General features: G+C 45.2%; 1 protein-coding gene across 2 annotated transcripts in view; it reads right to left on the reverse strand.

Moving 5' to 3' along the window:
- Positions 1-25,712, reverse strand: part of MAPKBP1 (mitogen-activated protein kinase binding protein 1) — a 101,929-nt gene that overhangs the window by 52,452 nt on the left and 23,765 nt on the right. For both annotated transcript variants that reach the window (XM_065635125.1, XM_065635124.1), the window contains exon 3: positions 19,295-19,386. In XM_065635125.1, the coding sequence (XP_065491197.1) occupies positions 19,295-19,386 (92 nt within the window). The remainder of the gene's footprint in view (positions 1-19,294; positions 19,387-25,712) is intronic.

Raw genomic sequence — 25,712 nt, forward strand, 5'->3', positions numbered from 1 at the left:
CTATGGTGCCACCCTACAACCTTTAAGTACACCTCCCTGATGCAAACAGCTTTTAAAAACAACTTGGCTGTGGAATCTCTCCCAGCTCTCCTCTTTCTTGTGGGACCATTCAGGTAACTTCAAATACAAGGGAAGGACAGAATCAGCTCTCACAGTGATGTCAAAGGTTTTTGCAGACAACCGGAGCTCCCTCCATCAAGGATGTCATTTGGGTCAGCCAAAAAGAAAGTGGTGAAATGTTCCTTGCAGAGCTTTCCAAACCTCCACGAATGCATAGCCCTATCTTATATGTGCACAACTGTGCACCATATATGCAGATAAAAAGCTGGTGTTGTTTCAAGGGGAGAGGGGAGGGAGTGTCACAGAAGTTTCCATTGGCTCCAGCAAGAGGAAAAAAATATATATAAAAAAGAAGCAATTTCCCCAAGCTAAATATAGGAGCAGGAATGGAGAGGAATTGGACGTCAGTATCACATTTACATGAACTATCTGACTCACTAAGTCAGCGGCAGTGGATCACTCCATGCAGCTCCCCCCACCTTCTGCCTTTTCTCCTACTGGCTTCGCTCCTGTTCTTATCAAAATTCTAGTTCCTGGACATTTTACTCTTCTCATTGTCCTCCAGTTTCCCCACACAACCCTCTAGTCTCAGCTGCCTTCCCCCAGCCACCTCCTTCTTCATGCTTCTTCAGCAACCTAATAAAAACCAGATTTCTGCAGAAGTCAGTTTTCCTCTTTCCTTCCTCTGCAGGTCACACTACCCTCCAGCGGGCCTGGGAAAATTAAAAGCCTGCGATAGCATTCCTCTCCAAGTTATCCATCAACTCAGAGTTGCCCTGTCTTGTAGGACACATGGCTGGAGGCAGAGTTCATGGGTCAGGTCCTCCTTTCCTAAATGCACGCAGCCTAAGCTATAAAGAGGATGCTGTACAGAGGAAAGAAAACTCCATTAAGAGATAAAAACAAACATTAGCTTTCTTTTTTTTTTTTCCCCCACAAATATATTCCTTTTCACGCTGCTGCAAGAAAAAACAAAAAAAGCAAACAGTCCCATCCCTTCAAAATCAGTCCATTTCTCAGTTTCTAGCTCATACTCTGCTCTCTTCCCCGCACCCAAAGCTATTCAAATGCGAGTGCAACAGCTTCCTACGCACTAAATGAGTAAAAAAGAAAAAAGACATTGATAAGAACAAAATCTTTTTTTACACTGCACTGGTTGCCAAGGGAAGCTTGATCAGAGTGAAGCAGTGTCTACAAAAGCTGGTGTTCATTTTCTATGTGGCAACTCTTCCTGCCAAAATGCTTCTTTAATTCACAGCCAGTACTGGAAGTGGGCTAACAGTGATGCGATAGGATGTGGACACTGAGTATGTAACTGAATAGGTATTTTCATGCAAGCTATACGAATTAGATGCATGCTGAGAAGAAAGATGTATCTGTTGAGAGGTTAAGATTTGGGTGTCACTGCCTGAGGAGAAAAGCCTTCAGAGCTCCCTGCACCAATCCACGACAAAGAAGACTGAGAAGGTGGGAGCCTGAGGGATGTAGCTAAATCCATGCTTCAGAAACCAATACAGCCTAACAAAACAGGCTAAAAAGCCCTGAATACTGAACAAGAAGCCCACATTCAGAGATATCTTAAGCTGGTAGGCACCCAGACACCAGAAAAGGGAGAGCAGCACAGGAAGTTGAGTCTACAAGAAGGCAGAGCAGAACTGACAAGATTGATTTGTATGGATAATCCCCAAAGCAACAAGGGCAGCCTCTGCCCCCCACACCATTTCCACCTACTGAATTCACATCGCCCATTGCACTGACTGACAGGGCAGACGTGTCCAGTACGAGAGAACACAGGATGAAGAAGCCCAACAGCATCTCTCTCTGCCTCTGCCCAGTGTCATTTGCTTTGCACAACCACAGGGTAGTGCTCCAATTGCTCACCTCAGCTGTGGTAGGGTAACACCAGTGACAGATCACTTCCCACACAGCCTTCCATGGCCTGAGCCAGAAGAGCAAGCCACACAAGAAGTCAAGTACTACAACCCCAAACATGGGAGCCTCAAAATGCCCACCACTCCTGCAAAAAAACCCACTGGTGCCTATGTGATCTCATGAAATCCAGAAAAACAGGTAAGTTGCTCTCCCCACCACCTGGCAAGCATGCTGCCATCCTCATGATCTGCTGCTGCCAGCGTGGTTTGTGCCTGTCTACACGTCCAGTCTCTGCTGCAGATGAGGGGACAGGACTGAGTGCCCCAGAAGCTCAGCCTCTTGCAGGGCAGGAGCTGAGGAGAACACAAACCCCTGCCATGCATGGCCAACAGGTTCCACTGGCAACGCTCAACAGCCCCTTCACATCTGCCAGACTATATCTTAAAAACAACCAGCTGCATCTCTGACCTCAAGCTGCAGACAGCAGAGAAGAGATGCAATGCACAGATCTGAAAAGATATGCAAAACACTTTAAAAATACTTTAAAAACCCCCAACACATAAATGGATTTTAAAAATCTGATAAGGAGCAGAGATTGTGACTGTACACTGACCATTCCAGCCCTCTCTTCTTGCGTACACACAGACACCTCTAAGTTTCAGCTTCACTAGGTGCACAGAGGAGAAGCAGGAGTCCTCCTGCCCACCTCCTGCCCGAGTCGGGGCCCTGCCTGCCCACAAGGACTGGCCACAGTCATTAGTAGTGGGTCCAGCTGATCTTACTGCAACATATCCTTGCTCTCCGGGAACTACCACATGTGGAAAACTCTGTCTTAGCATGGAAGCCTCCAACGTCAGATTATTTCAAGGTCTCTTTTTAAGGAGGCAGAGCAGAAGGGGAGAAGGAGGATTTTTAAAACCAGCTACCCTTCTGACACCAGGCAAACATAAGGCAGGGAGATGATTCGGGAAAGCAAACTCAGACTCTATCCTTCACACTAAATGGATGCAGAGACAAAAGACAGCTTGGGCCCTGTCTCGCCCCGGGTAAGTTGTGCGCAACTCCACAGCAGCCACACTGGAGCCACAGACGCAGCGGCAATGCCCTGGGGAGAGCCATGGCTTTTCACAGAGCTGCACAATCAGGAGGCACCTTTTCTGGGAGGCAAAGGGCTAAGCCAGACAGAGGTTGTGAAAGACTTGGGCAAGAAGTGCATGTGGGGAAAGCAGAGGGGAGAAAAGGGCTCCGAGGAAAACCACGAAATTTCAATCAGCTTACCGACTGGGAATGATTACAGTTGCAAGGAAGATGAAAATTATTGCAGTTAATTGTTATGGCTCACACCTGCCTAGTCACCAGTGATTCAGCAGGAACTTCACCTTCAAAACATCCCAATTCCCTTCCAACTCTCCAATGCCTTGAGAGGAAAAAATGAACAAAACTAATGGATGAGAAACCAGGGATAAAACCCTGCCCCAGCAGAACTGGGGATGAGCCATCTCCCCTGCCTTGCAGAATATCCCATCTCTCCTCCAGCCTGCAGCAAGGCTAGGTGGAACAACGAAGCCACGCAAAGCAGCAGCTGCACAGACGGGCACTGAATTGCCTGTCAGACTGCACGTCTGACAAGCTTCAAAGGACACCGGGCACTGCTGACAAATGCATGTGCACACACATACATATGTGTTTGTAAGTATATATAGAGACACATGTATACATATGGCTCCTGGCTGACTATAACACGCAGGTCCACATTTCTCCCTCCCTCTCTCCAAAACCACTCACTTCCCTAGAGGCAGGGAAGCAATGCCAGTAACACACCTACACGAAGCATTATATCAGCTGGGCTGGGAGTAGGAGTTGCAGAGCTGCGTTTTATTTCAGCATTCTTGGCAAACACCCGCTGAACACTGCAAATGAGCAGCAGCCCCAGGGGCTAGAGCAATGGGCAACTGATGATAAGAAGGCTGGAGGAATAAAAGGATCGCTGAGACAGTTCACGACAAGAAAATGTGCTCATCAGTCAAACAGACAAGACTAAGAAGTAGTAGAAAATGGAGCCTTGAGTAGAACCTGGCCGGTCCCAGATGCAACCAAGAAGGATGAAACAAACAGTCAGAACACAGCTAAAAAACTGAAGAGCTTTGCATCCAAGCAGGGAATGCAACTTTTTCCAGGATGGATGCTACAGAATCACGGCATATGGTGTTAATTCTTGAGAAAGGACTTGTCTCTATATGCTGAGGTCTCCTCCCAAAGTTACAGCTGTCACAGGCACATCAACAAGTAGAAGAGAACAACTCTCAGTCCTGACAGACCAGCCAAGACACCTGCTTCAGGGATCTCCTGCTCCCCAGTTGTGCTCCACCCCTCCGCTCGCTCTCAAGAGCCAGTCCCTGTCCAATCAGCGTCTGGCTGACAGCCCCAGACCTGCCATTCTCAGCAACAGGCTGTAAGCTTCGTATTGAGTCTAAAAGGCCTTGGGCTTCCTGGCCTTGCTCACTCTGAACTTCTCTTGACCTGCTTGCAGCTCTGTTTTACTTGGTCGAGTTGTGACAGCAATGTCTCTAACTGACCAGGTGTCTATGGCTAATTTGTTTTACTTCTGTCTATCTTTGTGTGATACAACCATAGTTTTATATAAATAACAGTTAACAAGCACTTATTTAATGTAGACTGGGATATTTACAACTAACACAGAGATGTAGTAGAGAGCAATGGAGGCATGGCATGATAAGAGTCCTTGAGAAGTGGAGATGCGGGACGCAGCGCAGAGGAGTGCAGGCATGGGATGATAAGAGAGGAGGTGTGTGCTTGGCAGAGGGGACCCCACAGCTGTGAACAACTCACCTGCAATCCGCTAAAGAAATACAAACCTGGAGCTGAACAAAACAGGTTTTAGGAGTAACAAAGAAAATAAGGAAATAATATCCAACGTGCATGAAAGACACTATACATAGTGAATTCAGAAGCATCATGGAGCTGCAGATGAACTACGAAAGGGAAAGATGTGAAAGTGTGTTAGCGAATATGCACAAAATGACCCAGGTGGACCCTGGAGAGAAGAAGAATCCAGTAACATCCACATCATACTTCCCCTAGTGAAGGGCTACAGAAGCTGAAGATTTACAGTGTTGACCTCCAATGACTGACTTTAAGATCCAGAGGAGCAACACATGGGTGAGCATAACACCAGGAAAAACATACAGAAATGAAGAAATGTGTTACAGTTTTAGTTGCATTATCACAATTACTGAGAATTTTTCTATATAGACGTATTCTAATGCATTATTATTTTTTTGTTTTCTGGAATAATTAGTGGTGGAGTAAAATGATTCTTGAATTAGAGTGTTAAGAATTCCGTTATACTAACAATAAATTCTTGCCTTTTTTTTATACACGCACAGAGCCCTTATCTATAAGGGGTGCTTCCTTTTTGCCCATAAACAACACTGAGCATAGCAAGACCAAAGAGGAGTGCCTCAGAGAAAAGAAAATGCACAGGTGTAAGGGAAGTGAAAGAAATGAAAGTCAAGTTGAAGAAAAAAGAAATAAAAAAAGTTTTAAAAACCTCAGGCAAATAGCAGTTCAGAGGGAAAGGCAAGAAAGAGATAAAGAGAAGCAAAAATTACAATAAAATTCCTGCAGAATAATCAAATCTGCCATCAAACGCTGAGCAAATTCAGCTCTCCAGCCCAACAGTGTAACGAGAGTAGATGGGAGCTCTCCCAAAAGGCACCATCCAAGGAGTATGCAGCTCCCTGCAGAGATTCACAGACCTAGCTGTGCTTAAACAGGAATATCTGGCTCTACACTTCAGGTCTGCACCGACTTCTCTGCGAGAGCAGTTCCCACCACACCACAAAGCCTCAAAAGCTGAATAAGTGTTTCCCTTTACAATCAAGTCCCAAAGGAAAAAAACACATCCCGCTTGCAAGCAATTGGCCAACACCTCTGTTTCCAGCAGCAAGTGCAGCCAGAGTATTCTCTCATTGTGCCTGTGCAGCTTGGGAGCAGGGAGAAATATCAGATCTATACATCAAACTAATCATACGGGGCAGACGAACATGACAGCTCATGGCAGATGCCTCAGGGCTTTAATTGTTTTACCATGAGCAAGCAGTGCAGTCAATATTAAAGTGGCATCAATCAAAGGAGCGAAAGAAAAAGTAATACAATTCAACTCTCACCCCATTCGCATCTAATTAACCTCCAGAAAGAAGCAGACTGAGGCAGGTCTGTCTCCCAGCCCCCTCCCCACCACCATCTCCCTGAAGAAGACGCCCAGGGGGTGGGGGCGAGGGGCTGGGCAGGCCCCTCCAGTGCCCATTGACCTGTGCTTGATCTCTCGGGCGTTCCAGATCAGACAGCAAAAGCCCCCACTGCGGCAGGGAAACTGGAGCAACATTTCCCCTTGAATGCTTCAGTAAGCGCATCTCTGTAAGATCGTCAGAGACACAAAAAAAAACCCCAAACGCGCTTCTTCGAAAGCATGGAGTTAAAGAATCATCCGCTCAACCAGTCAGTTGTTTTCTGCTCCTCCAGGCGTGGGCAAAGCTCACAGGTGCCTGAGGCTTCAGGCTGCCAGGGCCCGCAAAAAGGTAATAAATCCTCTGCCAAGCCTGTCTGTCCAGAGTCCTAAGAGGTCAGGCTGGCAGGTGCTGAAAGAAGGGGCAGGGGGAGCCAGCTTCTCGCCACAGCTGCTCTCAGTGCCACAGCCCTGGGGAAGCCCGCTGCAGCTCCCGGGCTCAAACATTCAGAGCTCTTGCCGGCTCCCTGCCCCAGCCCCACTGTGGCACAGACCTTGCCAGACTGGCAAAATTCAATTCTGCCTATGTTAGCTTTTTAGGAGCCTTGTGATGGCTCTGGCTTTAATGGAAGATGAGCATTTACCTCTGCTTTCCCTGTATCTCAGCATAATATTGAGAATTTTAAATGCACTAGAATTTTTCCTCAGAGTAGCTAATGAACATCAGTTGTCAGCAGATCTGAAAAGACAGCTTTCCTGGAAAGAGAAGCAAACATGATAAAGCTCAGCTTCACTTTCCTCACATATATACCTCTCTTGTCATAGAGAAACGTGGCCAGGTTAAGTCAAAGACTAAGAAGCATTAGGTCAACACTGTGAAAGCAGAGCAACTGACACCAAAGGCAAAGCAGTGGCTGGTATCAGCTCTGTGGGCCCTTGACTGCCAGCCAAAAGAATCAGGTTCGGGTGCAAAATAGGCCAGTGCACATGCGTGCACATTGCAGGGAACGGCTGCCAGCACCAGCCAGCAGGAAGGGCCATGTCTTATGTCTGGTTCCTAAGCAATAGTGAGGGCACTCCCGGGCATGCTTACAATAAACAAAATACACCGCTTCTTGGCACTTCTTAGCTATGCCTAAAATGATGCTCTTTCACCCTCAACTTGTTGCCTTTCTGATCTAACTGAAACCTGAGACCATCTACGCTGCCAGATCCTCCAGGAAGAGGAAAGTGATCCACTCCCTGTTGTTCACACCTGGTGACAGGGTATGTCCTTTGCACTGTACGCACTTCTTTTAAGTTAAACTCCATGATTTGTGTTGAGGTTGCCAGGAGACACAGCGCCTGTTTTGAGATTCTTAGAAAGGGTGGAGCTCAGCTGAGGCAACTGGTATCTCATTTTCACCCCAGACTTCACTATTCAGTCCCCGTTCCCCGCCTCGTTCTTATGCAAGCACAGGACTTGGCTCAGGAACAAGTCATGTTGCTGCACCAAGGCGCTGGTTGCTAGGAGGTGCAAGTGCTGGAGAGACACAAAGCAGGTAGAGAAGAGAGCAGGTTGCTACCTGCAGGTACATGGCCTTTGGGGCACTCCTGTTCTACGCCATTCCCCTTCTTTCTCAGGCAATGGGCAAACCCTAGGGGGATGCAGAGCATCAAGCTGAAAAAAGGCCCACATGTTCCAAAATAGCCAATGTGGTGTGAACTTTGCAACTGCTCCTCTTCCCTATTCCACTAGCATGCAGTAGCTTTCCAAACCTGTCAAAGTTTCCCACTGCAGAGCTCTACCAGAGTGTTCAGCTCTGTTGTTAAATAAAGCAGATATGCTTGTTCTCTCACTTCGATTTCTTTGCACATAAACTACAAATGACCCTCACCATGGGACTGCTTTTATTTTTTGCCTCCCTCCCCTTTTTTTTAAATAGCCGCTTCCCTTTCGTTCACATGCTGGTTAATGAGATCAAAGCACAAAGTAATACATTAACTATCTACAAAGGATTATTTCTAGCTTGCCTCCCAATTTAAAAATCAAATGCAGCTGGTATAGTGAAAGAGTGAGGACAGTCAGCATTTTTCTTAATAAGGCAGGTTAAAGTCAGATATGACCAATATAATCATTAAACCAGCAACTGTTGTAGCTATTCTGACAGGCATGATAACACTCTCACGTTGAGGGAACTGGAATATTTGCCCTGGAACTAGAATGGAAGAAGTAACAAGCACATGTAGTTCTCCTTAATATGGTTTGTCAGGCAACCCAACCAGCAGCAAACCCCCAGGACTCCTCCAAGAAGATCTACCCTTCCCTGCTCACAGCCTCAGGAATCCAGCACAGGGAAGCTTTGAGGGCAGTTAAGTGCATTTTCTTTGTCACAAGAATTTTCACTGCAGCCTTGCAAAGATAAAAGCATTCCCATTTCCCTGCTCTCGCTTTCTTCATCACTAACATTTTTGGCAACAGCAAGAATCCACGCTCTTAACATAAACCTTCTTGAGGGCTCAGCTAACACTCCCGGCCTCCCAGCACGCAGCGCACAGCCAGTGCCTGGACCTGCCACGCCAGTTGTGTGAGGCAGCGTGGGACTGAAGCTACCTAACTAGACCTGACCTACCCACACCACCAAACTTTATTTACGGCTCACTTCCAGTGCTGCAGCATCACACACAGGGAAAATAAACCCTCTCCAGGATTTCCATCATGGGAGGTAAGAGCACACTGACGCTGCCTGCATGCATGCTGCAGGCGGGAGCCTTCCTTGGTCCAGAATAAGGGTCCTGCAATTCTTTCTTACACTGAAAACCATCGTCCCCAACTTTGTTGTCAGTTAAGCACAAAAATTGCTTATACTTAATTGTGTGCCATGCTGTGGTACTGAAGAGTCGGAGTTCAAAGGCATATAGTATAGGAGAGGGGTGGAACAAGAAAAGCTGTTACTTACTTCTTTGAAGTAATCTAAGAAATTGCTCTCATGTTTTAAAAAAAAAAAAAAAAAAAAAAAAAAAAAGGCAAAATGCACCACTGAGGAGATGTCTTTGCAGCCTCCATCCAGCTTCCTTCTACAAAACCATTCTGAGAGCATTTCTTTCCAGCACTGCCCCATTCTGCTCTCCTCTTTCTGTCAAGAATTAAGTTTGCTCAGCGCTGGGAGCAGGTACAAAGGAGGAGGCACGGGAGTCGGCAGCATCTGGAATTCCTTGCCTGAATCACATCTTCACCTTTCTGTGCATATACCTACCAGAATATCACCTGAGCTCATGTCCCATGCATGGAACCAGCTATGGGACTGTTCAGCAGGAGCAGAACAATGAAGAGGCTCTTAAGAAGCAGCACATGTCTTTGTGGAGTCTACTGCCTTGAGGGCTGGCTAGTGTGTGGTGTTGGGAGAAGAGTGTGCAAATTAGCAAGGGTAAGGATTGCTGTACAAGAAAGCATGTTTTAAGTAGTCTTTTTTTTTTTTTTTTAAGTCACCTATTTAATACCCAGATCCTATTACCTACAGTTCTATAATGGTGAAAATAGAAGACTTATTTTTAGAAAAAGGTGCTACCTGGGAGAAGCAAAGTGATTTTCTCTACCACCCAGTCCCATGGCAGACTAAAAATAGAGAAAAAAAAGTCTCAGTTCTCCATGCCCTACAATACATTGCCTCTTCCCCACTTCTGGCTTTTTTCAGAAAAGTCTTCCTGTCCTTCACCCAAACTCCCAAACACAGAACAACATATAGAACAAATACAGAACAACATATTTCTGGTGAGACTCCACATGGAGTCCTGTGTCCGGCTCTCGAGCCCTCAGTACAGGAAAGACATGGACCTGTTGGAGAGGTGCCAGAGGAGGCCACAGAAATGATCAGAGGGCTGGAACGGCTCTGCCGTGAGAACAGGCTGAGAGAATCGGGCTTGTTCAGCCTGGAGAAGGCTCCAGGGAGACCTTCTTGCGGCCTTTCAGTACTTGAAGGGGGCTTATAAGAATGATGGGGACAGACATTTTAGCAGGGCCTCTTGCAATAGGACAAGGGGCAATGGTTTTAAACTAAAGCAAGGGAAATTTGGACTAGAGACAAGAAAGAAAATTTTTACAATGAGGGTGGTGAAACACTGGAACAGGTTGTCCAGAGAGGTGGTAGATGCCCCATCCCTGGAAACATTCCAGGCCAAGCTGGACAGGGCTCTGAGCAACCTGATCTAGTTGAAGATGTCCTTGCTCATTGTATGGGGTTGGACTAGATGACCTTTGAAGGTCCCTTCCAACCCAAACTATTCTACAATTTTCTTGCCCCAGTGCAGGAATTTTGAAGGTGGGAAGGAGGAATAGAGTTACCAGCTCATCTCTGAACTGAACCCAGTTTTCTGGTCAACTCAAAGCAGGGTTGCCAATGTCCCATGGTGATGTTCTCAGACAATTTGTTCTGGGGAAAGGTACCTGCTCCCGCTCATACACTCCCTGTCTCCACAGAATTCCTGGTGAACCAAATTTGTGGAAGGTTTCCCAAAATGCTTCATTGCAATTGGAGCATTCCCTTGAAAAACTCTCAAATCAATCTAAATGTCAAAAAACACCTGGTAATTTAAACAGGTCAAGGTTTCCTGTTGTGGTTTTCAGAGGTTTGTTTGGGTTTTTTTGGTTTGGGTTTTGTTTGGTTTTTTTTTCTTGTTGTTTGCAGAAAACTCCGCTACCAAGGGTCATCCGATTTCAACTTTGATACAACCCTAAGCCTAGACAGCAGGTCCTGCCCATCAACAGGATGGGACCTCCCATGGGAAGGGCTCCAAGAGGAAGCACAGGCTGCTCCATGCTTGGGGGGGTTCTCTAGCAACAGGGGGATGCAGCCGCACACTCCTGTGCTGAGCACAGCTGCAGAGCCCGGCCCTTTCCTGGTGCCAGACAGAAAGGAGGAAGCACAGAGCCATGGATGAGCGCAGGCTCGCCCCAGATAGGATGGGGTGTACAAAGAAAGCACTTTGGGAGAAGGAGCTCACATCAGATGGCTTCTGCAGAAAGACAGGGGATAAACAAGCCTGTTGGTACCTGGAGGACTGAGAGAAGATGCCGTATCAGACGTACTCCTGCTGCCAGATCCTCAAATAGTAACTGTGGGACAAAGTGTCACATTTCATCTGTATTTCTCTCAAGGCTGTAGCAGCTGGCTACAGAAGAGCAATCCACCCCCTTGTAACCTGAAGGCTTGATTAGCGTATGGCACTCTGGAGAAGTAATCAGAAGCTCTGTGTACATCAAAACAACAGCTCTATGTACAACAAGATGGCAGCTTGTCTTAAAGGGAGCTGGCAGCACCAAACGTCGGCACTGCCCGGACTAGTTTTTCAATACCAAGTGAGACACGAGGTCCAAGGTCACACAGGGTCTGAAGCCAAGCACCCCACAAGATTCCTGCTGTCCACCACAAGAGCTTCAACTCACTCCACTTCTGACAAAGATGGCATTAACCACCTCCCCAGGCAGCAGCTGAGCTCTCAGAGTCAAGGGCTCACACTCCCAGCCCCTTCCCTCCAGCAATCTGACAGCGCCTCGATGCTGCAGGCTTCAGGGCATGCAGCACAGGCAGCAGCACTTTTGGAAGAGACTTAAAACACAATCTCCTTCCTCTGTTTAGTGAGAAGCTTTTCTGGCCAGCTATTTTGAGGTTTTGTCCTATTATTCCCCTTTTTCTGTTGGGCAGCAGGTTTGCTGCAGGTCTGGAGCTTCACAGCTATCTCATTATTTAAGACTCTACCAAATATTATATCCTCAGTTGTTTGTCACAGGTATAATTTTAAATTAATTAGACATGACATCAAAACCTATCCCACACACACACATGGGGGCTGGCTGATGGAAACTGCCTGGAAGTTGATTTGACAGGCTCAACTCCATTCTGCTAAGGAGGAGTTTGCCTGCAGCTCTAGGTGGTCACTAGTACCACTTCTTTTGCTTCTTCATCTCCTCTTCTGCCAAACCAAGTGAGATTATAGCTAAACTGGATCAATACACAACCATTCAGCAAACAAATCTATGTTTTAGGTGCAGTTTTATTAGAGAGACATGGATGCAAAATGGAAGAGACTCGAGCACTCATAAAAAAAGGAAACCAAGCAAAAAACAATGTAGAAATTCTTGCCTAGCTCTACAGGCACGTGGAAACAGCTCAGACCAGTAAGATACCACCTACTCCAGTAGGCAGGGTCTCTTCTGTCTGAAGTGCAATGATGAGGATTGAGGACTGGACCCAGCTGCTACCTAGATGGGAAAAGGGCAATTGCTCCAGCACTGCAGGATTATTACCTGTGAATCTCACAGTTGAACAACAAGAGAGCAGGGGAGAGGCCATAGCCCCCTTAAGCCCACCTCTGCAAACTAAAATATCAAAGTTATGATTCTTTGGCCTGAGAATAAAGCACTCTTGCAGAGGGGATCTCCATTCTTTTGTCTCAAGTGCAAAGAGTTTGCTCACGTGCCAGAAACTAAGACTGCATTAGCCTTCCTCAGCCCACCCTCCCTGACTAATCTACACTAATAAAAACAAGGAGTACAAGGAAGTATTTTACACTTCAGGTCTTCATGTCTCAGTGCAGATATGCTCCCTTCCCTCCAGAGGGTATTTAGGATGGAGAGATTAAGAGTTAAACAAAGTATCCTTGCTTCTTTCTGAAAGTTCTGCTATTGCCAAGGAAAGGGAAGGAAGGGTTTGGTTACTTTTCATCATCTTTTCGGACACTTTCAGGACACTGACACCTGGAGTTGTTCCCTCTTGGCACAAAAAAATTGTTTGGTTTGGTTGTAACGGCCCAACTCAAACCCAGCTCTTCAATGCAAATTGTGTTTAACAATCTCAATGAAGGGGATTTTCTTATCTTCCCTTCCGGGTCACCACCATAATTGTGCCAGCTGGAAAAACTTCCCCCCAGATGGCAGGTACAAGCACAGTAGCCTCACACAAGAAATGCATTAACAGTCCAGTTTCCTGGGAGACAGGGAGGGTGATGACATCTAAGTCCTGAGAGGCAACTGTCCCATTTTAAAGAGGATAAAGCAAGCTGTCTCTGGTGTGACCAAAGATGCTGAAATTTGCTTTGCACCACAGATGAGAAATTCTCTTCATTTTAAGGTAGGTTTCTATAGTCTTTACAACACCACAGGATTCTCCTTTAGAAAAAGAACATACAAAGTTGGCCCAGAAATTCTCCTTCAGAAGTTTAGGTCAAGTAAAATTGAAGGAGCCAGCACCCACAGTACTAGATCTATCTACTGGCAAACCAGGAGTTCAAGTATTTCAGTGTCCCTGTACCTATTCGAATCACATTTGGGATACAGTTCAACAGCTGTAGGGAAAAATTAGCGAAGAACTGTACCTGCACAGAGCAGCAGAGCTTTGCACAAACTGCACATATACCAAAAAGTACACTGGGTCTATAAATAAGTGGATTCCTTCTGTGTACCTACATCTTTCTAAAAGCAACCACCTTTGTGGCATCCAAGCAAAGTGATCAGTTAGCTAAGGAAAATAGGCTCTGAAATAAGGCAGGAATACTTGTAATCTTACAAATTAGGATTTCTTTGCCCATGTAGCCACCAATTCTAACCTTGCCACAATAGTCGTAAGTCTTGACAGAACAGCGTTTTGCCTCGTTCACCAGCAGTCATCTAAGAGATCTGCCTCTCACAATTCATTCCTCTACCCCACTGACCAAAGCCTTCCACTTTAAAGAGGAAACAAAGAGCAAGGCAACATTGTGCCTGGTAAAGTTATGCAATGTTTATCCTAGATGTTATTCTTCCATTGTAGGTTATATGCAGCTTGAAGTAAAGGGAAATTGTTCTAAGATGGTAATTTATTATGTTGTGCAGAAATCTATCTATATAATGATGGAAAATTATGATTAAAATTTTCCAAGAGACTCCACATGTGGATGGCTGGAAACCACTTAGCCTTACAGCCTATCTACCAGAACTGGAAAGACGTATTTGGGAGCAAACCAACAACCACTTCTGGAAAAGAAAAATCCTCACTCTTTCAGCTTCCTGTGGGATTTATCACTCAATTATGTGAGACAGCTCCACACGTGCTGAGCAGACTCCTGGCTGCATTAAAACCAATTCCCTCACTTCCCGCCATGCTCCTCCCCGTGGTCACTGGCCCGTTGGTGCAGGACCTGACACTTCCCTCCCTGGGCTGGTGGACAGGGAGCCAGGAAGGGAGTGACTCAGAAGGGCTGACAGAGTTAAGAGGCTTCTACTCACTACTGCAAATCAGTTGAGGAGTGGAACTGGGGGAGACAAAGTGAAATGAGGAGTCTGTGGCTTGACTCTGCTGCAGTGCAGGTTGGCACACGAGTAGCTGCTGCGCTGACATCCAATGGGCACAGCACAGTAGCAGTAAAATAAAATTTAACCCAGGCAGATGTGCAGTTTTCTGATTGTGAACACATCATACCACTATTCAGTTCTGAATATTAGTTGTCCTATCTCAAAAAAAAACTCAGGGTGATAAAGCCAAAGCAAGAACAAGTCTAGCTCTTCAACAAGATCTTGTGGCAAAAAAGCAGCAGGAAAAAAGACTTCATCTTATTTTTGATTACAGAATCATAGAATGTCCTGAATTGTAAGGGACCCACAAGGATCATCAAGTCCAACTCCTGTCCCTGCATACGACAACTCCATTGTTCACCCCATGTGTCTTTTCCTAATGTCCAACCCACACCTCCCCTGGCACATCTTCCTGCCATTCCCTTGGATTCTGTCATTGGTCACCAAAGAGAAGAGTCTGGCGTCTGCCACTCCTTCTCCCCTTGTGAGGAAGCTGTAGCCCCATGAGGTCTCCCCTCAGTGTCCTCTTCTCCAGGCTGAACAAACCCAGTGACTTCAGCAGCTCCTCATACGGCTTCCCCTCCAAACACTTCACCAACTTTGTGAAGTGTGAACTCCTCTAGATTGTCTCCAGTAGCTTTATATCCTTGTTATAGTGTGGTGCCCAAAAGTGCACACAGTACTTAAGTATACAAGACTGTATAGCTCCTTTTATTGTCTCTCCTATCTGCAGACAAGAGTGATTCATTCTGAAATAGCACAGAATATAGGGGCATCCAAATCATTTGTTCAGCAGATGCACTGTGCATACACAGAGCTAGCCAGAGGGCTGCGTCTGTACTGGCTACATTAATTTCTGAGATAAACCCGAAGAAACTCATTTCGCTATGTCTTAGACAGGATTCACTATATTAAACCCATGCCTGCCTTCAGCAGGAGTTGCTATATGTAAAGAGCTATGCAAAGATCTGAAGGCCAGGGGAAGAACATGCAAGCTGAGACCGATCAACTCATTACATGGGCTATGCATCAAATACCAATTTCCCCAGCAAGGAACACTAATGTGAAAAACCCCTGACTTCTATCAGAATGGCTGGGAATCCATGAGCAGAGCTGGAGAGAGGCTTAAGCTGGCCAGAAAATAACAGAATAGTGTTTAAAAGACATTGCACACTCAAGAGCACAAAGCACCTTTTTGCTGCTCCTGTGGAAGAAAGGGCACAGGCTACTCCCTCAAGCAGGCAAGTGCCTCACATGAAGCCAAGGCTCCCAACCAGCTATCATGACCAACTGAGAGCCAAGGAAAAAAGAATAAAGAGAAGCAAAATGAATCAGTCAGTCACACCAATCTACAAGGCCTAAAAAACAACAGCAAACACAACCCCTAAACAGATAAGCTGACTCCAGCTATCTGAGCAGCTGGTCTAGAATTTAAATGGACAGACGCTGCCCTCCCCTTGGTTTTATTTTTTTCCTTTTTTAATGCTAGTCATACTCAGAGGATTTTCTTAGCTTTGTTTCTCTTGTTTCTAGGAAACAGAACCTCAACTATCTACTGAAAAAAAAAGAAAAAAAGAGAGAGAATAAACCAAAATGAGAGATGGGCAGGGAAAAAGCAAAGAAGAAAAAAAAAACAAAAGAAAAGGACAATAGAGCATCAGTCCTACCACAAGAAGGAAAAAATTCAGTATATTTCTGTTCCCCCTCACTCCTCCCACAAGACCAACTTTGTTACTCACTGCATAACCCTAACAGAGATCAAATTAAGCAACTTTGGGTTTATTTTACTTACCAACATAAGAACAGGTGAGTGCTAGCAGCAGTTGTAAGACCTTTGGAGAGGAGGTAATTTTCTCTCCTGTTATCTTAACTCCAAAGACAACAGTCTTATATGAAGGTGGTGGCCTAGAATATCTGCAGTACTTGGTGTCTTTAGCCTTTATGGCAGACATGAAGAATCATAGCAGAAAAAGCATGAAGAAAAAGCCTTCTATTACACAAGCATCCCATCAAAACAGTACTGGGGTCAGCAAAGGTGCTGCCACACACTGCCAGAGAGAAAGCCTCATTAGGGTCAAAGAAGAGAAAGAATGAAAGGTTCGAAAGCCAGTGAAAAGGAAGGGAAATAACAACGGTAACACTCAACTCTTTGGTACCACTCTGGAGTTGGAATGAGCTTGGGCTGCACTGGGAACTGCTTTTTTTCATGAGATTCAGCAACGCCAGGAAAGAGAAAATTCAGAAAAGCAATAGTATTAAGAAAAAAAAAATTGGGAAACTAGAGACCAGAGTTAAGATTCTGCTCGAGGAAGGCCAAAGTTTCTCATGCACAAGTCTTCATTCACGTAGTTATTTGTATGCCTGGCACAGATGAAGTCAGGATGCCTGGAGCAACTGTTTTGATCTCAACCAAATCAATCTAGGTATGTTGAAAGTGTTCTTAGGAAAATACAGATTTGTTACGTAAATTCAGATTTTAGGGGTAGGACAGACTGGAGGAGCAAAGCATCTGCATGTCAGGATTGCAAAACCCCAGTAGACGAGCAGAGGGCTGAGGAGATCACTGGAGTACCTGGAGCACAGCTGAAGACGACCAAGTTGTACGGCCAGGTCATGAACCAACTGTGCATGAGCCATAACCAGTCTGCTACATCAGCCTCATGTAAGAAGCTTTGGTGTCCAGTAAATTCAAACAAATAGGAACAAAAATAAATCCAACAAAGCCAATGAACCAGAAATGCCAGGATTCTTGCAAATCACCCAGGTGAGAGAAATTCACTGGAATTTAGGAAAAAAAAAAAAAACACCAACCAACAACAACAAACTGAGCACTTAGTAAGGTCTGCACCAGCACCCCTCTCGTGTTTTGACTCCTTAATTAATGTTAGATTTGTTAGAGGTCATCTTGACTGTGGCAAATCAGAGCAGCATCACAAAACAGGCCAGCCATGGCACTAAAGCAGCAAGTCATATAAGCCATTCAATTGGCACAACACACATCTGGAATATTCCATAGGTTTCCTGTGCAGGCCATGAGATGCCACCACCAACAAGTAAGAACAGGAATTCCCCTGTAAAGCCCTAAGGAACCACATAACCTTTTAATTACCCAAAAGAATTCCCAGGAGTACTCATGCTTGATTAAATCAATGTTAGGCACGCACAAGCTCATCAGAGGACACTGCTATTAACAAATCTAATTTATCTTTAGCTATGCAAGAACCCAAAACAGCTGTTCACTGCGCTTGTTTTCTTCTCTCCTTGCCCTCTTCAAGCATGAACACATTCAGTGTCAGAAAAGATGCAGAGGAAGAGGCAACACACACTGGAATATATTTGCCTGGCTCCAAAGAGTTCAAGCATAAAGGATGCTGTCAAGTGCAGATGCAGATTGCAAATTATCTTCAGCTTAACAGATTGCCCACTCACAGAACAAGAGGCAATGGGCAGAAATTAAAACAGAGGAAATTACATTTGAACAAAAAAACAGGGAAAAAAAAAAAAAAGAGACCCCAGTCTTTTTTTTTTCCCCCCCTCTTTTTTTTTTTTTTTTTCCTTTTTGATGTGAGAGTAGTCAAACACTGGAACAGGCTGCCCAGAGAGCTCCATCTTTGCACATATTCAAAAGCTGCCTGACCATGGTCCTGGGCAACCTGCTCTAGGTGACCCTGTGTGAGCAGGGGGTTGGCACAGGTGATCTCAAGAGGTCCCTCCCAACCACAAAGATTGTGGGATTCTGTGCACTAGGGTATCAGCAGGAAGGACAAAAGTTTCTAGTCAGTTTTACTGATGCCATCTCTCATTTTGGCCACAAACACAGAATCCTTAAGGTTGGCTAGCCTGCTTCTTGTACACTGGAAAATGCCATCTATAATTATTGTGGAAGTTACTCCCACTACAGTACCATATCTTTTCATCTACATCACAGAAATACCCCATCTTAACAGCCATGCTTCCACTGGCAGGATAAAATATTTTTCCTCCCTAGCTTTTTCAAAATGCAATCTATTATGACACCTCTACCTGCCTCTTTCACAGTCTCTCTGAAATTTTTCAGGGCCTACGTTCTTTCAGAGAAGTCCCATCCCACAGACTGGCAAGTCTGCCATGCTCTGCTCCTCCATGGTTACATGCCCTTTGGGTGAGCTCCGCCTTCAGCAAGATCAGGATCTGGTCCCAGATGTCTATGTTTTGCTAAACATGCAACTCAAAGCCACATCTCCAACCCTCAGCTATCATCTTTCTCTAGGTAGCTCTTTTGCTGTCCATCAAAGTCTCCTTCTGGATATCTCTATTTGGACTTAGACCACGGTTGAGATATGTCTTGTACTCCAGAGAACTCACATGGAAGGGACTGGCAGCTTGAAATCTGTCTCTGCATTTGGATGAGGAACATGGTAGGTCATAAATTGCAGGGTTTATATAAGAAAGCTTTTGTCAATTAATTGAAAGCATCACCTGCTTCATTAGGTACTCACTGGTTTGAGCTTCGCATGGAGTTATGTGCAAGTTCACTACACTATAGAGTATAGTTAAAAAGCCCAGAACGTAACATACAGCTTAGAGAGAGAAGAGGGAGAGCAGTTCTATTAAAAGGGATCCTGTTAAAACTTGACAGGTAAAATGCAATCTCCCTCCCTTGCCACTTACACTAATAGTGCAGAGTCTCATCATTCCCTGGTTTTAAAAGACAAAAGAGAGGTAAATAGCCTCCTTACAGAAGACCATAATGGAAATACTCTGAATCTTTATGTTGATACATCAGTGCTGGTTTATCTTAGCTTTGAAGAATGTGATTAGTGACTCACCCTGCTGGATAAGCGATGAGGCCAGTTCTGGGGTCGCAGGCTAATCCTCTGCCTCCCGACACAGTTATCCCCAACACCTTCTCCAAAGTCACCTAGTGCATATGAAAAATAAAGAAGCATCATGAAATATGAGTGCAGTTCAAACGGACCCATCCACAGGTGCTGATGGTCTGGTTCACAGTGGCACTGAGAAGAATGACACTCCTAGAAATTCACAGACAAGCACCCAGGCACAGAAGCAACCCTATTCAGTTTTCAGTATATGCGCAGTAAAATACTGCTGGGGTACAGAGAAGGAGTTATCAATTGCTTTGCCTATTCCAGAGCATTGCAAAGTATTGCAAGGACAGAGGATTGCAAGCAGCAGATAGTACTGGCAAGAAGCTGAGATGCATATTTTCACTGCCCAGCGATTCTCATCTTCCCAGCAAGAGCAGGAAACCACTTTCTCCAGAGCTCTTTCCCAAAAAACATTTCCAGGTTGACCCATTATCTCCTCCATCCATCACAGATGGTTCAGGTTGGTCCCAGCCCTATATTCCTAGGAACTAAATAGTCATTTTTTTCCCCACAGTGCTTGAACTGGAAACCACATCCAATGGACCAGGGCAGCCCTCCCCAGGAATCTCAAGTGACAGAACAGCTTACATGACTGGGTTCACAAGCACGCATGCCAATGACCCATGCAAAAGACAGTAATCCAAAAATGCTTTCTTTCCCCTCCAAGCAAAGACCTCAACTATTTTTAGGAAAATAAATGCAACTAGGAAGAGCTACTCAGAAGATATGAAGATTCATAATCGGCAAGAAGCCGGGAAAAGCAAAAACAAAAGGGGAAGGGAGGGGGACAGACGAACATGACACAATATTTTGGGGAGCACTCCTCATCAAAGAAAGCATCAGAATTTAGCAATTATGTCAAAGCAAAAGGTTGCAGTGAGATTACACTGGTTTGTGGCATGAAAGGATTCAACCTCTGAGCACAAACCGTTTCTCAGCCCTGGAGTTGTTTTGACCGACACAAAATTATTCTCTTTCCTTTACATTCACACAGCTTGATTTTATCTATTATATATTTGATGCATAAATTCCTCCTCAGCATTTCTGTCCCTGCCAAACTCATGGATTTTACTGGGTCACAGTCTTCTGGTTTTAATTATCATCATCTAAGTTATATTTGCTTAAGGCCTTAAGGGCATGGACATGGCGTAAGAAGTTACTATTGTAATAATTACTACTATCTCTAATAGCTGCCCTGAAGATGAACATCTTGTATTTATACCAACATGGTGCATGAAAGGCAGGGGCAGGGCAGGTTCCCCACGCCACCCTGACATGCAGCTTACCAGACCTGAGGAGCTGGGCTGAAGAAACAAGGTCTCACGAAGCTCATGGCCCAGGTTTCTAGCAAAGGTGACAGAAGTAACCCCACACAAAGAACCACCTTGCTTCAACAGGTAAAGCGGAGCTGAGGTGCCACCACTTAAAGTGAGCCATCCATGCTTCAGCTAGTTCAAATTTGGCCTGCCTTCAAATCAGTGACATGGGAAGTGGAAGATTTCATATCCCAGTCCCTGGAACAACTTGGTATTTTTTCCCTTTTAGGAATAATATACCCCAGATATTTTGAGGTGGTATGAGGGGACATCAAATTGTCCCCTTCCCTTGCAAAATTAGTATCTCTGGAAACATGGCTTTTACAAAACTTCACTAGGTTTTTGTTAAGAACATACAATTAAAAATGCATTTACCGATCCAATGGTAAAGAAAGGAAATAGTCTTGTTCCAACCTAATGTTGGAACAAAAATGTTGAGGGTGGAAGGAATGAGGGAGGACAGGAGGATATCTACTCTTCCAGGCTCATTAACAATACTTCAAAATACACTTTTTTTAAAGTAGCCTCACAAATACACAGAAAGAAGAACCCAATACTTCTACTGCTGAGATTCTAGCTCATATCAGCAGTTCCCAACACATCAAACTAAGAGAGGTTTAAATTCCTACAGAAACCACATTCCTACAACAAAGGAGGAAGCGGAAGAGGCATGTGTCATTCAATTGCTTCGATCTAGATAAGGCACCAATTACTTGATGCTGTCAGCAAACATCAATTTAGCAATGCTGTGCTTAGGTTGCTCAGCACAGGCTTTAGCTCAGGCTGGCTGTAATTGGAACTGTCCTAAAAGGCACGGCTTGACCTTGGCTATGCAGCTATTCAGCAGCTATTCAGCAGCAATTCAGCAGCCTACTTTCACCAACAGGTACATTTTTGCTCTGCAAGGATGTCTATCAAGCCTCTCAGCATGCAGTGTGACACCACAGCTGAGCTGATCTTACAGCTGCCTGCTCTGGAGGGGACAATCCCTTCCTCCCTCATCCCACTCGCCCCAATGCCACCCCCCGCCACTTCCCATGCATCAGCACCGGCATGGCAATGGCCTGCCCCACAGGCCAAACCAGCAGAGAAATATGTTGTAGTTTTTGTTTTCTGTTTGCCAGCCTGGGGAAGCCACAGCAAACTCAAAGCCAGGGAAAAGAAAAACAGTCGCCTTTCACTGGCATCTATATCAATCCAGCTGTACCTCCGAAACTCACCCTGTACTTGGTGATGTGGGAAGATCTGTCCCCTCCTTGTCTTTAAGACTGAGAGAAACTGAGCAAGAGCACCAACTGATTCATTTGGCACTCTCACTGCACAAACAGGAGAACGTCATACTTGCTCCAGCTTCCTCTCAGACTTTAGGGTCTGTGGAGGCCCCATGCTGCTCTGCCAATAGACTACTTGTGGCAATGCCAGCAGGTGGAAAAGTCTACCTTTCTCCTACGGTCAGCACACAGCTTGACACAAAAGGAGTAGCTCAGTCTTCAGGTCAAATTATTCTACTTCCAGTGAGCATCTTCTGGCCTCCAACAGATCATTCGTTCCATTGGAAAAAGACAACAGCTATCAAAGCCATACCACTGGCATTGATGGACCTAGAGCTACAGAAACAGATACCTGTGTCCAGAGACTCAAAACTAATTTTCTGAAAAAGACTTCCCCCTCTTTTGCACCTAGTCTTAGCTTTAAAACCTTCCCAATGTAAAGAATCTGAAAAGCAATACCATGAGCCTATCCAATGGATGCTCTTACAACACCTCCATGTGATAATCCTCGAGTATTAAAACCAGCTTGCTTCACAAAGGAGTACACATAAATTTAAAATTTGATCTTACAATACTTGTGAGCTTCACTCCCATCACCCTGCCCACAATACACCACAGCTTTATCCCAATGACCAACCTCCAGACTAGGTGACATGAGAGCAAGACATAGTCAGTCACTTGTCAAAAAACTTGACAGAAGAATGAAAAACATTTCACAGAAAAAAAAAGCAATAGGCAACAATGCAGTACAAATTAGATTCCTCTCAACTTGCCACCTAAAACAAAGAAATCATTAATGTAGTAAATTAGGGCAGTAGTACACTGACTTTAACTTCCCAAACTAGAATTCAGATTTGTCAGCAAAGGGCAAATTTGTTGATACAAGTCCGCCACTATCCCACTTCTGAAGTTACAACTTACAACAAGGTAGGAACCCACTTCCTCCTGCGGCAAGCGCAGCCTCCCACTCCTACACAGCCATAACCACTGCCATTCAGACAAGCCTCTTCAGCATCCCAATCAGAAATACCTTTCACACCTTTCCAAGTCTGATCTGAGATAACCACAGGACCTAGAGAGTCCCCCTGCAGACCTGAGACACCATGTTCAGTACCAATAGCTCCCACGTTGGACCAATTTGCTTCCCACAGTCATCAGACATGTCACTCCTTGCTCTGGCCTTCACATGCGATCAACAGGCCACCTCACCACCCTCATCCAAGTCTGGACACAACTGCAAGATCAAACCTGTCATTTTGTGCACCCAGATTAGAGGTGCAGAGAGGAGGCCAGCTATCCACATTTGTTACTTCATACCAAGGCTTCTATTAATAATATTTGGTGCTTTCAGTAAAGGTTCTCTAAATGATTTGCAAGCGTTAATGAATCGACCCACATGCAACGCAGTTCACTTTGCATTGCAACTATGCTACCTGTAACCACCTTATCTTCATTACTTCGAGGCCAACCTTTCTCCAAATTTGAAGGCTCAATACACACTCTTAGGCACCAAAACCAGAATTAGCTATGCAGGTAACACTTGTCTTGCAAAAACTGATGTTCACTCATTTTACAGGCTTAAATCTAAATTTGGCTGCTCGGAGTTGCACAAACATAAAGAAATTTTAGTGCCTAAGCAGATCACCTACCCCGTTCCTTCCATGTCAGATTGCAAGACCATCACATAGTTCCCATACCTGGTAGGACCAGACCAGCAGAGTCCTGGGCTGCAGGACTCAAGACACTGACAGGTATTCAAGGCAGCCATGCCCTCCCAGGGAGAGGGGCTTTGCTGCAGCCCAATCCCACCTGGAAGTCAAAAGGCACATCTGAGAGCAGCCCTCGCTTCCCTCAGGCATGAGGGGAAGGCCCACACTCGTGTGACGAAGCCATGCCACCTCTGCCTTACTACTGAGGTGCAGACAAATGATCCTTTCGGAAAGGCTGGTCTAAAAAGTCCCTGCCAGACATGTTTGTCTTTTCAGGAAACAAGATACATGACCAGTTGCTCCCAGGTCTCAGAGAGCAAGTTTCTTACTTGCGTGAGCTCTTTCTGTTGTTCTGAGAAAGTTACAACAAGCAATTGTTTCCACTTGCTAAAAGGAAAACACAGAAGTCCTTGAAGGATCAGCCCAGCTTCACTACCCTGCAAACACTGTCCTCCTTCCCATGGTTTGCATCCCTTTGCACCACACTGCAAAGCCAGGCAGGACGTACAGGAAGCAAACGCTGTGGCCTGCACATCTAGGCAGCACGCTCTTAGAAACTGATAGTAAACGCACCAAGTGCAGCAATGATTTCCACCAGAACGGGTGCCAAAGGGGACAACCAAGTCACAGGGACAGTCCTGCCTGACCTGAGCTCACAGGTGCTCTCCCCACAGCTGTTTTACTACAGAGCCACCACTGCTGGGTGGGAGCTCCTGTGTCTATGCCTGCTTGCCCACCATCAGATTTCTGCAGTCTGGCTTCACCTTAGAGAAAGGGAGGAAAAGAAACTTTCAGGAGAAAGCTATTTTTAACACTAGACATCCCTCAAGGAGTTTCAACTGTAAGCTGAATGATGCTGCCACTCACCCCATCAACCTCCCCAAGCCAGCAAAAGACTAAGCAGAGGTTCAGCAGTATTTCAGTCCCTCTACCCCATACTCACATGCTCAAGAAATCAAAGAATTTTCTGACTTGATCACCTCAGCTCCTGCCTTCTGATAATATCCATGTTTCTTCTGGGCCCAAAAGCTCATCATTCTCTACAAATGCAGTTTATTTAAGCATGGAACTAAAGAAGCAAAGCATTTGAGAGAATACACGCAACTTTCCAGTGCTCAAACAGACCATCAAGGGGAGAAAAACGGTGTTACTGTACAGGGCTGCCCATATGCCCCAGTACCTATGGCATTAGGCAGAAGGCTACTGCTTGGGAAAACCATGTCCAGCAAGCAGATGTCTCTGTTCCAGACTTCATGGATCAGACACCAGTATCCAGCCCTGGTCCCTGTTTCCATTTGCAGCCATAAGTGAAGGAGAAAAGTTAGGAAGAAAGGTATTATAAACAAATGTATGGATAAAGTTTAGGAGCAGGGAAAGCAAATTTGATTCTTTCTCACCTTCTGTCAATCTCCAAGTCTCAAAGACAACAATATCACAGTTTTTAACCTATTTCAGTAGAGTTCTCTACCATGAACTTATCCACTATGTCTTTAAAAGTCTAGCATTCACAACATCTTTTGGCAAGGAACTCCATAGTCTGGTACATGTTGCAAGAAGAACCGTCTTTCACTGCTTGTTTTAAACCTGACTTCTATCAGTTTCATTTGGTGTGTCCTAGTTCTTGTACAGATAGAGTGAACAGTCAATCCCCACAACATTTTTAGGTGCCTCATGATTTCGTAAGCAGCTATGCTATTACCCCCAAGTCATCTGTGTTCCAAGTACAAGAGTCTTCACTTACTCAGTTTACGGCTCTCCTGAAAGCCATTTCATATGTTTGATCTGCTCTGACGCTCTTCTGTGAACCTCCTTCCAGGTCCACTATATCCTTCCCGAGATGAAAGAGGAAATAGCTTTCAAGGTATGGTCACAGCAAGTGTTTACAGAGCAGAATAATATAGTCTTCTGGTTTGTTCTCCATTCTTTTTCCCATTGATATCTTACACTCGATAAGCCTTTTTGACATCTAAGATCATTTACAGACAGCAGCGAAGAGGTCACCCTACTCAAAGTCACGGATAAGAACTCCTGCTGCTTTGCGCTTGGAAACTTACCCCCATTC

Source organism: Caloenas nicobarica, chromosome 5 (assembly GCF_036013445.1).
Source record: "Caloenas nicobarica isolate bCalNic1 chromosome 5, bCalNic1.hap1, whole genome shotgun sequence".
Lineage (NCBI taxonomy): Eukaryota > Metazoa > Chordata > Aves > Columbiformes > Columbidae > Caloenas > Caloenas nicobarica.